Genomic DNA, 12,470 nt, shown 5'->3' on the forward strand with positions numbered 1-12,470 from the left:
ACATGATACCTCTCTCTCTCTCTCTCTCTCTCTCTCTCTCTCTCTCTCTCTCTCTCTCTCTCTCTCTCTCTCTCTCTCTCTATATCTCTCTATATCTCTCTATATATATATATATATATATATATATATATATATATATATATAGATAGAGATAGATAGGGTTATCTCGTTTTGCCATTTTAATTGAGTAAAATTAACTACAAAATGTGATATGTTTTATGATGTCATAATACATATATATATATATATTATATATATATATATATATATATATATATATTTACTCCGGCAATGTAATATTAAAATACCTGGAATTCTCTGAGTCTTGTCGTAATACCCTATGACGACGACACACCTTGAGTGCCCAGCAGCCTCTTGGTCGTCGGAGAAGGATCTTTAGATAACTGGGATGTTTGGCTGCCACTAGATGGCACTACAATTATAATAATAATAATAAAAATGATAATAATAAAATGTGTTTTATTAATTCTACATCTTATTTGGAAATGTGTTTTAGTAAGCAGGTCTGTGTGCAGTGGTACTGGAACAGCTGTTAAAGTGGGGGTGCTGAAAGCCATTGAACAAAACCTTAACCCCTGTATGTGATGTAAGCCATGCAAAGCCAAGGGGGTGCTACTGCACCCCTAGTTCCAGCGCCCTTGTCTCTGTGAAAAAAAATGTTTATGCACAATTGTATACGTTTCTAGTAGTAATGTTGTTATTAATACAGTCTATGCGGTGGGAAATGTTACTTTTCTATATTCCAAACCTTTCCTGAAATGTTCATTCTAATTTATCACACTAACAGTTTTCAGGATTCAACACTGGCATTCCCTTTTTTAATCCAGGCATGCCAATCAAAATGTGTGGACAAACTACTAGTTTGCTAGGATAAGCGTTAATTAAGACTGAAACATAAACCATCGTGAGCAAACTATATATTTTTTCAAAATAATTACACTCATTTGAAAAGCAATCTTGACCATACAACACATTGTTATGAATACAAGAGCAGCCTTTACTTCCCATATATACCCTTCTTCCCAGTGAAAAAGTGATCTGAGAAGCTGGAGTGTGTTTTGCAGTGATCCCAGATTTAGGTCTTGTTTAAAAACATTTTTCCACTTTGAACTTGTTACCAGTATTCTGTATACCGAAACTAGAGGTTTAAAAATCATATTTTCTACAAATAGTCATTTGCCCACAGAGTATTTTAAAAACCATCTTCCCTTTCCAAACAGATTATCAGTATTATTTTCTGGTGTATACAGTAGTCCCTACATATAAGAACACCTCTTAAGGGAGCACTTCACCCAAGAGAACACCCTTGTGGTTTTGTATTCTGATTTCCACGAGTGCACATCGTCGCTACAAAATGGCAAGCAAACAGACAGCTAAATGCGGCTGTTTATTTTGCTACAAAAAGATGGAAATTGTTTGAGCTGTTTGTGCTCGGGGGGGGGGGGGGGGGGGGGGGGACGGACTGTGAAACCTGAATCTGACACAAGTCGCAGAGCAATTTGGTGTTTCCCGTTCTGGTGAGTTGCTTCACCATTCTGTTCAATAATGTGCATGTCTTGTACATTGCTGCTGCATTTTTTAACATGTGTAGGGATGCTGTGTGAATTTAGTTTGACAGTTACTCTATTATTATAGTTTATAGATTTACTGAAGCCAATCACCCCAATCACCTTTTTTAGTGCAACCAGAAATGCAAAAGTAGTTTAAAGTGAAATGATAAAAATGAATGCTGTAGTCTAAATGATTTTTTAATTTATTTGCACAATTATTCTTTATATATTGGGACGGTCAGTGCCAATAGTGCCAATATTAGGCGTGAAAACTGGAATTTCAAATTTGTTTTTGTTTGTATTTCTTTTAGGTGACCCTTGGACACAGGCCTGTGATTGATAAATCTTTAAATGAAGAAGATTGTGCCGCCAACCCACCTGCTATTCGCTCTTATTAGACAAAATATATAAATATATTAAGTGTCACTCATGGTTTGCTTATTTATTTTTTTTTTTTATATTTTGACGTTTTCAATCTGTGGTTTCAAACATTTATAGCATATACCGATTGATGTGCACCCCAGATGTATGTTTAATAAGGAATTATTGCTCAAAAGATATACTGTAATTGTGTTCTGTGCACAGTGATTTAGATATGTTCTTGATTTAATTTAAAAGACAAGAATATTGCTACAATCTAGACAAACCAGAGAGACAATGTAATGTACAATGTCATACATTTAAGTGTTGACTAAATTGCTTAATTATCTGAGCTACACTCCTGCTGTAAATAAAAATCACCATTTTTCCATTTCTTCTCTTTTTTCAAATGTTATAGTTGGCACCCCCTGCCAAAAAAACATCATTTTGTACTGAAAAGCATAGAGAATGTCTTGCATGCCTTATTTGCTTGATTTGTTATATTCTCTGTAGCTTTTAAATGTGGTATTCAAAATGAAGTTGTTAGAAACTATGAGTATTTGTCCTAAATTGCTCTGCTGTGAAAAAAAAAATGGAAATGACTAGGAACACCAGAATAGCCCTGTCCAACAATAACCTTAAGATCCATGAAATTATGAAAGTTCACAAGTGCAGTCAACACAGCATCCCTAGTTCTTGCCCCACTTGCCTGGTAAATAATGATTTTAAAAAGTTAAAAGCAGGGATTTTCTGCAAAATAATGTTTGATTTAAAGTATTAATGAGTGCTAACCAAGGTTTTGTTTGACCTCTTAGCACTGATTTCCTGTGTTGTTTTCTTGAAAATCTTTGTTTTTGCTTTGCCTTTTATTTCTATTTTAATTTTGTTTTAAAGTCTAATGCCCGCACACTGTGTATCACAAAATGACACAAAGATTTAAAAAAAGTCCAAATCAGAAATATATTTAATCTTATTCACACTCGCATGTGCAAAAAATAAAGTGCAAACGTTTCAGCAGCCCCGCTGCTATCATCAGTGCATAATACTTACACGCATATTTACCATTTATATAGTCTCAAATCATATGTATTAACAACATACATATGAATGGTAACTGACAATGGCAAACAAATTATGTATTAGAACACAATATATTGATACAATGAGAATTTTTTAAAATTAGCATTTAAAAAAAAAAAAAAAGACATTTTTATAAAGCCATATTATCAGTTTTAGATCTTAGTATCCAAAAAATATTTATCAGTTGATGGGCAATGGACCCCAATTGTTAATTGGGCGAACAGCAGCAGTCAGATCATTAAGGCAAATTAATTACGTTTCAAAGCACAATAGATTAGCATTTTTATTTTTATTTTTTTTTAAGTCAAAAGAGATCAGCAATAGTCCATCTTTTACATAGAACTAAGTCATAGAAAGTGAGTCCAGGAAGAAACAGTATTAGTTTATCTACCACAGGAAATACAGATTTTCCTGTGATAGATAAAGTAATGCTGTTTCTTCATGGAATCAAATCACTTCCAGTACAGTAGTTAACATGGCCTGCGTTGTACGCCACCTTAGCCAGAATATTACAGGATATTAACCAGCTGGTCAGAGCTCAGGACATATAATTAAGCATCCCTATAAAGGTAGCTTGTATGAGTTTGTCAACCCGTCACCAAACATACTATTGCTAATATCTCATAAGCCATTTAAGCTGGCAACTTCAACTTTTTAGTGTTGTGGAAACTGGGGGCAAAATCTGAGGGCACCCTTCACTTTGACCTATAATGACCACCATATTGAGGTCATGTAAGTTTTTGGTTTTCGGGTGATAGACCTAACCTTTGCGGATACTGGCTTCATAATCGTACAGAGGTGTAATCAATTAACGCTTTAATTGCTGATTTGCTTTACACTCTGTCCTTGCCACTGATACAGACCACCTTTATAGTTGGAACAAGATTGTGTTCTTTGATTCTCTCAATAAAGCTTCATTCCAGGTGGTGCCAACTGAACCTTAAACATTTCAGTGCCGTGTTGTTTTTAACCTCTGGACAGAACAACATATCTTTTTCACGTTTCCGTTTTTCCATGTTTACAAATCATTTGATCTGATCCAGCATACGCTTTAGTTTATGCTACCCACGATACTTTGTTTTTGCCAAAATCTCCCATTTATAGTTTCACAAATCTTTTTCCAGCAACAAAGCTTCTGACAAATCTACCTCCAGTTTGTTAATTACAGCACAAAAGCCGTTATTTTTGTCACACTGGATCATAGTCTAGTGCCTGTTGAAACCTGGTTTCAAAAACTAAAACTGTATTTCATGGATTTATAAGTTGTTGAATTAACCTCTTCCAGCAGGTATTTTATTTGTAGAGAAACTGTTAATTTGCTTTAAGTCATAAAACTTAGAATACAGGTATTGACATAACACACAAAAGACTGAACACTGCTTCAGTACACACTGAGCAGATCCCATAGCTGTAGACTCATAGCCCCATGTACAGTGGCTGTCAAAAGTATTCACCACCCTTGGACTTTTTCACATTTTATTGTGTTACAACATGGAATCAAAATGGATTTAATTAGAAGTTTTTGCCACTGATCAACACAAAAAAAGTCCATAATGTCAAAGTGAAAAATAAAATCTACAAATTGTTCTAAATTAATTACAAATATAAAACAAAATAATTGATTGCATAAGTATTCACTCCCTTTGCTATGACACACCTAAATAAGCTCTGGTGCAACCAATTGTCTTTAGAAGTCACATAATTAGTTGAATGGAGTCAATCTGTGTGCAATTAAGGTGTTTCATATGATTTCAGGTTAAATACACCTGTCTCTGGGAGGTCCCACAGTTGGTTAGTACATTTCCTAACAAAAACTATATCATGAAGATGAAGGAACATTCAAAGCAAATCCGGAATAAGGTTCTTCAAAAGCACCAATCAGGGGTAGGATATAAGAACATTTCCAAGGCATTGAATATCCCCTGGAGCACAGTAAAGTCCATTATTAAGAAATGGAGAGAATATGGCACAACTGTGAATCTGTCTAGAACAGGCCGTCCTCAAAAACTGAGTATCCGGGCGAGAAGGGCACTACTTAGGTAGGCCACCAAGAGGCCTATGGTAACTCTAAAGGAGTTACAGTCTTCCACGGCTGAGGTGGGAGACACTGTGCATACGGCAACAATAGCCCAGGTGCTTAACAAAACGGGACTTTATGGGAGAGTGGCAAAAAGAAAGGCATTGTTGAAAAAAACTCACATCAAATCTCGATTAGTTTTCCAGAAGGCATGTGGGAGACTCTGAGACCAAGTGGAAGAAGATTTTATGATCTGATGAGACCAAAATAGAGCTTTTTGGCCTCAATGCTAAGCGCTATGTTTGGGGCAAGCCTAACATCGCACATCATCCTGAGAACACCATCCCTACCGTGAAGCATGGTGGTGGCAGCATCATGCTATGGGGCATACTTCACTGCGTCAGGGCCTGGAAAGCTTGTGAAAATAGAGGGCAAAGTGAATGCAGCAAAGTACAGAGAAATCCTGGAGGAAAACCTGCTTAAGTCTGCAAGAGGCCTGGGGCTTGGGAGAAGATTTATCTTCCAGCAGGACAATGACCCCAAACATACAGCTAAAGCCACACTGGAGTGACTTAAAAACAAAAATGTCAATGTTCTGGAGTGGCCCAGTCAAAGCCCAGACCTCAATCCAATTGAGAATATGTGGAAAGAGTTGAAAATTGCTGTTCACCAAAGGTCTCCATCCAACTTGACGGAGCTTGAGCAATTTTGCAAGGAAGAATGGGCAAAAATTGTAGTATCCAGATGTGCAAAGCTGGTAGAGACTTATCCAAATAGACTCATGGCTGTAATTGCTGCCAAAGGTGCCTCTACCAGATATTGACTCAATGGGGTGAATACTTATGCAATCAATTATTTTCTGTTTTGCTGGTTTTGCACTGAAACATAACAACATGCGTGCTTGCTTGCTTTGTTTTGTTTTGTTGTTACATTGGGTTGCCACCTTTACCACAGACCAAACCCGGACATATTTCTCATTCAGTCTAGGTCTATCAAAACTGCAGTATTCTCTAATACAGTGTAACACAATGTCATCTTGGTACAAATCAATAATCATGCAGCATAGACAGTAGTGTGCTATTTCTAACAATCAAACTTGCAAGCCAGAAAAATAGCAGAGACATCGTGGTTCGTTGGAGTCTAGTCTTACCTGAGACAATTAGCTGTGGTGATGAGCAACGCCGTAGCAAATCAATGCAATTTCTGAAGCTACGATCCTGTCTACCTGTTTTCTTTTTTTTTTTTTTTTAAAACAAATCTTTTGCCCAGGTAAGTTCACCTGCCACCCACCTGAGTTAAAACTGTTTTCATGACTGGAGTTATGCCCCAGGTAAGAAACCCTGGAATGTATTACTTTTCCTTTTTCTTTCTTTCACGTCGCTAATTTTTCCACTTTGGGTGGTTTAAATTGGTCAGCTGTTACTTAACAGCGATTCATTTCAAACAGTAGAAGAGTTTGTGGAAATCATTCCTATTGAACTACAGCAGTCTGCAGTTTTAGGTGGAGCGATATTTTAGAGGACTGCAGTGTTCAAATGTTGTTAAAAAATGTAAAGCAGAAGGCAACACTGTAAAAAAAATATAGAATGCCAAATGTGACAGAGAGGATGAGGTCAATTGCTTTAGCATGATCGATACAGTAACTATAATAGCTTGTCAGTTTATGAACAGACAATAAACCCATGCATGCTAGTTGCTACCTGGTATATAGAAGTCAAAGGGTGACATACTTCACAAAGTTTATTGTGTCTGCTTACGAAGTTCATTGTTGTGGTGGATGACTGCAAATTTGCATAGGCGAATTTTCATTTTACCTGTAATAAAAGTTTAGCTAAAACTTTTAGCAGTCCACCTTGTTAAATTGCAATTAAGAGCACAGAAGCATGTGATAAACAGCATTATACACAGAGCTATGAAATGTATCTCATTTGTATTACAGTATTCCATCTGCCAGTGTATTGCTGAGTGAATGTTTACAAAATGCCCACTACGGGACAGTAAAATACAATCAGCTCCTGCCCCACAAAGTTTATCCATTTTATTTAGCTAGACTAAAATATTTCAGTAATTATATGTGATCAGTTTGGTTTTGAAGAACTGAAGGTTGTCCCGCTTCTACAGCTCCCTGTCGACATGTTGTTCTTTATTGATAGCTCTGAGCAAAGCGGAGAACTCATAGTGTCGCCCGACAATTGCCCTGCTCGAAAACGACAGTCGCTGGCAGCGTCGCTGAAAGGTCAAATCAACTGAAATTTGACCTCGGTGCTGACTTTGTTGCTAGGTAACAGAACGCTAAAAATGGATCACAGACTGTTTGTTGAGACGCTGCTCAGTATTATTACTGCCTATCCCTGCATGCAGTGGATAAAGCAATTTTTCCGAATTCTTTTTAAATCTTAGCCTTGTATTTAATGTATTATGCATTCACTGTTTTTCTTTAATGCGTTTTGTATCTTAAGAAGTGCTTTGTGATGGTGGTCCACTATGAAAGGCGCTATGTAAAATAGATTGATTTACTCATTGATTACAAAGATCAGCAGAAAAAAAGAGAATGCTTGAGTACTTTACACTCACGGCAAATGAAAGGCTTCAAGATTGTGTTTCTTTTTCTCCGGCACATAATTTCATTGCATATCTGTTCAAATAATATTAAACATAGGACAATACAATTTAATTATAAATGGAAAATAACGAATAAACAAGTGTTGATATCAAACGATATATCTGTCTATCTAATCTAGCTACTGACCTACCAACTACATACAAGTTTTTTATTTTTTTTTCCAGAATAGTCAATCAAAATAACAGAATGAGGGCTACATTGCAATACAGCGCAAATAAAATCAACATACTTCCTAACAAAACGGAACACTGCAGCTCAACAAATAAAAACCCCAGTCTGTCTTTTTTATAATCTGTCTATAACACGCGTATTGTATAACACATGCCAGAAATACATATAGCGCTGGGATGGAATTAAGACTCTCATTGCATAGCAGTTTGAGACAGTTTAGGATTTACCAGCTGCAGGCTTCTGATGAAGCAGAAAAGCAAATATTGTAACAATGTCGGTTAACACAGGCAGGTGCATCACACATCACACAGATTACGTCACCTACCAGCCCTGCTGCTGCATTCCCCCGTGCACGCTACACTATATTTGTGTTTCTGCTTCATTGGTACAATTTTACACAAGACTGCAGTACGTAAAACCTGAAATGCCTCAAACCGCTAAAGTCGTATTTCCATCCATGTAGCTTGTACCTCAGAAAAATGAATTTGTCAATACAGAGTTAATACACAAGGCTTTTTCGTATAGAAAGTGAATGTACAGACCATGGATGTGTGTGTGTGGATAAACAGACAGAGACTGTAAAAATAATAGCGAACTGATAATGGCCTGGCTATTGTGGCATGGATATTTGATAAAATATTTAAAGTATGTAAAATACGTTTTAGACTTAGAACACAATGGTAGTAACATGCTAGTTGTGTGAAACATTTTGTTTTTGACATTTACGTCAAGTTAAAGCTATATATTTAAATATTTTATTTTATGTAGAGAATAAAGTACAAGCTACTGTACATAACCAGTAAAAAGCCACCAAGGAGTTCTGTGACATCACCGCCTCATCCTCTTGACATGTCACAGAACTACCTGTAAAACTGTAAGCTTGACACTATTTAGATAGGACAAGTTCCACCTGATAATCTCCAAAATGTTTCAACACATGAGATACAGCAAGTGGTTTTCTAGATAAATGTAACAACTGGATACATGGGATGAGATAGGCTTCCCCAGAATGGGAAAATAATGAGAAGAACAGGGTTGTTACTTGTTACAAAAATGTATTTCACAGCTGCCACTACTACATCAGTACTGTGTAAACCAGGAGGGACGCTGCCTCTTCCTCTCCACGATCCTCTTGCCTGCATCTGTAGCTGCAGGCTTTTCCCCTTCGTACAGGACCACCGTCTCCACTGCAGGGTTGTTTAAGGGCTTTCCTTCTTGCGCCTGAATCTGCCCTCTGATTATGGCCGTCTCACGCCGAACCTTTTCATAGCAGAAGCCACAAAGAACATGCTTCTGTTTCAGATTTCCACATTCTGGGCAAGGCTCAATGTTAGTCTAAAATAAGAGAGAGTTTGGTTTGAAAAATATGATAAGGTCACCACTGAGAGGGCCCAAAATAAAGCACAGGATTCCAAATATTAATAAAAGAAACAACTTTATACACTATATATATATATATATATATATATATATATATATATATATATATATATATATATATATATATATAAAAAACATTTCATTGGCTCAGCATAGATATTGGTCCCATGAGGTATGATGGATTTGAGAAGAAATAGCATATACGACTACATTTTAGAATAAGGAATAAGAACTTGTTAAAATCAGTTGAAAACAGTCCTAACGCAAGAGCAGCATTCAGTTCTCTTCTTTAATGCAGAAGGCTGTTTGTATACAAGGAAAGAATACAAACAAGATTAAACCAACTGTTCAGGGGTTAGCTGGGGATGTTCACCACAACTTCACTACAGTCAACCTTGTGTTACAAAATGTTATGGACAAACTAAGCGCTATGATTGGTTCTTAGCGATCACATGACTGTACCGAAATCTTCTGCACAACTGCACAGTTCGAATCGAATTTTGTAATCAGAGCGACTACTAAATGTTGTGATTTTTTTAATTGCCCATTCTGGGGCTTGGCCTCGTCCCTGACAAAGCACCCTACTGCGCACCCTGTAATTTCTTACTTAATGACCAGGTATAAGTAAACAGTTAACTGTTAAATCAGATGTTATTATGGTGTCAGATTGTGATTTTGAACACATGCATGTGGTTTCTACTAAATATTTTAAAGTGAGTGTAATTGACGTTTTAAAAATTGTACTACAACAAGTGTGAGGATATGTAGAGATAAGGGGTCGTCGTGTACAGACCAGAGGCCTTAAACAAAAAATGTCATTAAATTAAATTAAACAAACACCACAGTTACAACATTCTCTAAATGCAGACAGTACGTATATTGCATCTCATCAGGATGTACTTATTCCCTAAATTAGGATTACAAAAATGTTATAGTTATTATTAAACTACTTTTGTACACCAAATATAGTTACAGTTTTGCAGCCAGAGACAATTTTGCAACAAGCCCAAAACGATATCAAAGGAACCAAGGGTGATGTAGGTACATTTTGAGTATATTTATGCGTTAGAGATGCTTAGTAAAAATAAATAAATCAATTAATTAAACAGCACCTTTATTTCGATGAGTTTGTGTGGGTTGCGTCTTCGACAACGGTTGACTTCAATGGTGCGTCTCTTTTTGGGAGCTGCCATCCAGAACATGTTATCCAGAAAGCTGTGCTCTTCAGTCTCCTCATTTCTGTGTGGTTGAGGAAAGATGCCAGGACCCTGGACTGACAAAGCAGGAACTACTGTACACATGAAAATAACAGACAAGACAATGTTAAGCGGGCCTGTTACAATATATGGAGGCTGACTGCAGAGTTAGAAATTCACAAAATTGTGGTTATTAAACATATTAGTCCTTATGTGAAGTGCCTATGTTGGAATTAAGAACAGTTGGGATCCCTAAAAATATTAGGCTTACATTTTATTTTCCTAAAAAATAAATGTAACAGGGTGGGTTTTTTGTATTTGTATGCATGTCTATTTTAAATTTTCACTTATATTTCTGTTTTTGCACTTTAGTTTATTATTTTTACATTTTCATTTTATGATTTAGAATTGCGCACTTTATTTTTGTGTATGTATATCCTCCCCTGCGTATTGTCGATTGTGTATATTTTCTTTTAAAATGAATCAGTAGTGGAAAAAACTGTTCTCCAGATTGTGGTAGTACTTGTGTGAATGACTGATTTTTAAATTTATGTCGTAACTTCCTTTTTCTTTCTTTAAAAACTGGCCGGGGAAAAGATTCACGATGTTCCCCTTTCTGTGTTAGACTCAAGCACGGTTGGCTGCAGAGAATCAACTGAGTGAGTAAGAGGCCATGAACGCGCCGAGTTGGAAAGCACCCGTTTGCAAGATATTGTGCATTCTGGGTATCTATAGCGGTGAGATGTCTGTAGCAGACAGACCTTTTTCTGAGGAACCATCCCCGACTTCAAGGACAAGCCAATCTTTTTTTGTTTTCACTTTTATGTTGAGCACTGATTGTTTCGTTTAGTTCTTCTGTCTAGTGATGTGTGTGTATGCATCTGAATACACTGGCATTTTTGTTGGGTGTTTGTGTTGTAATTCGTCAAGACCTTATCCTCTGGCCCAAATAAAAGAACCTGGTGATATCAACCTAAAAGCCTTCAGTGGCATAGACCGCTACCATAAATTATATTTTTAAACCCAGCCTAGCCCTCGCTACAATAAACACTGATATAAATGCAGACTTTTTTTTTGTTTGTTTGTTTTAAACAGACACTTTAGTAAACGCTCCTACACATTGATCGATCATCTGTTTGCACCTCCTTAATGAACGATTACTGAGCGACTGTGGGCCCAGCTGTGTCACCTTGCTGACCATGAAGCTCCGCCTGAAAATGACGCGTTTGACACAAATAAAATGTGTATTTTATTGTTCGTTACATGTGTAGCTATTTATAAAAATGATGGCTGGTTTTTGGAGTTATGGGTTACAGTCTGTGAGTGCTTAAATAGCTATGAATTACTATCTATTGAATGTACTCACGTATTCACACGGTCGTCAATAAAGACAGTCCAAAGCTGGGACAAAATTGTTTGCAGAGGACAACTAAAACACGGACGTTAACTAGTCGTCCTCATTAGTTTTAATTTGCCTCGGGCTAGCATGAGCTTCTTACCCTGCTGTCTGTAATGGTGACATACAGTCACTCAACAACTTTTTGGAAAAAATGTCGTTTTTATCCCCACTAGGTAAAGGTGGCGCTCCAACTACCCCATGAGTGAGGATCATCCCCAGGCAACTCTAAACAAGCTCTGTGTGAATAGAGGCTTTACATTCTCCAAAGAACAATAATGTACATCATAACCCCAATCCATATGATAACCTTTACAATGTGCTACTGGAGTCACAATGTTTTAGATCAGCTGGCAACCAATATACGTATATTAAATATTGCAATACAGCAAGACCAATACTGTTTTTAAGACATTATAATAAGGGATTCACACAGTTAAGAAGCACAGTACCTGCACGACTATTAAAACCGATCGCTTGTAGAATCCTTGATTCCAGGTGAAAAAACGAGCGCCTGAAAAAACCCAGGAGCCCCGTTACACTCATTATCGCTATTTAAATTTGTAACCCAGGCAAAATTATTACATGTGAGTTCAGGGTCACTCACAAAAGTGCGCACGCATTAGAAGGCCTGTGACGATATAATAATTTGCATTGTGGGAATTGTAGTTTTTTG

The 12,470-nt window shown here is 36.8% G+C and overlaps 1 protein-coding gene across 1 annotated transcript; it reads right to left on the bottom strand.

The window, feature by feature from the left end:
* Window positions 1-8,860: 8,860 nt before the first annotated feature.
* LOC121314874 (39S ribosomal protein L32, mitochondrial-like) lies at window positions 8,861-12,419 on the bottom strand. The gene is made up of 3 exons (XM_041248602.1): window positions 12,247-12,419; window positions 10,315-10,493; window positions 8,861-9,157 (listed from the first exon to the last, which is right to left on the bottom strand). Exons 1-3 carry the CDS (start codon window positions 12,338-12,340, stop codon window positions 8,903-8,905), a joined length of 528 nt encoding a protein of 175 aa, XP_041104536.1. The 5' UTR covers window positions 12,341-12,419; the 3' UTR covers window positions 8,861-8,902.
* Between the last annotated feature and the right edge of the window lie 51 nt (window positions 12,420-12,470).

The sequence above is a fragment of the Polyodon spathula genome, chromosome 4 (assembly GCF_017654505.1).
Source record: "Polyodon spathula isolate WHYD16114869_AA chromosome 4, ASM1765450v1, whole genome shotgun sequence".
Lineage (NCBI taxonomy): Eukaryota > Metazoa > Chordata > Actinopteri > Acipenseriformes > Polyodontidae > Polyodon > Polyodon spathula.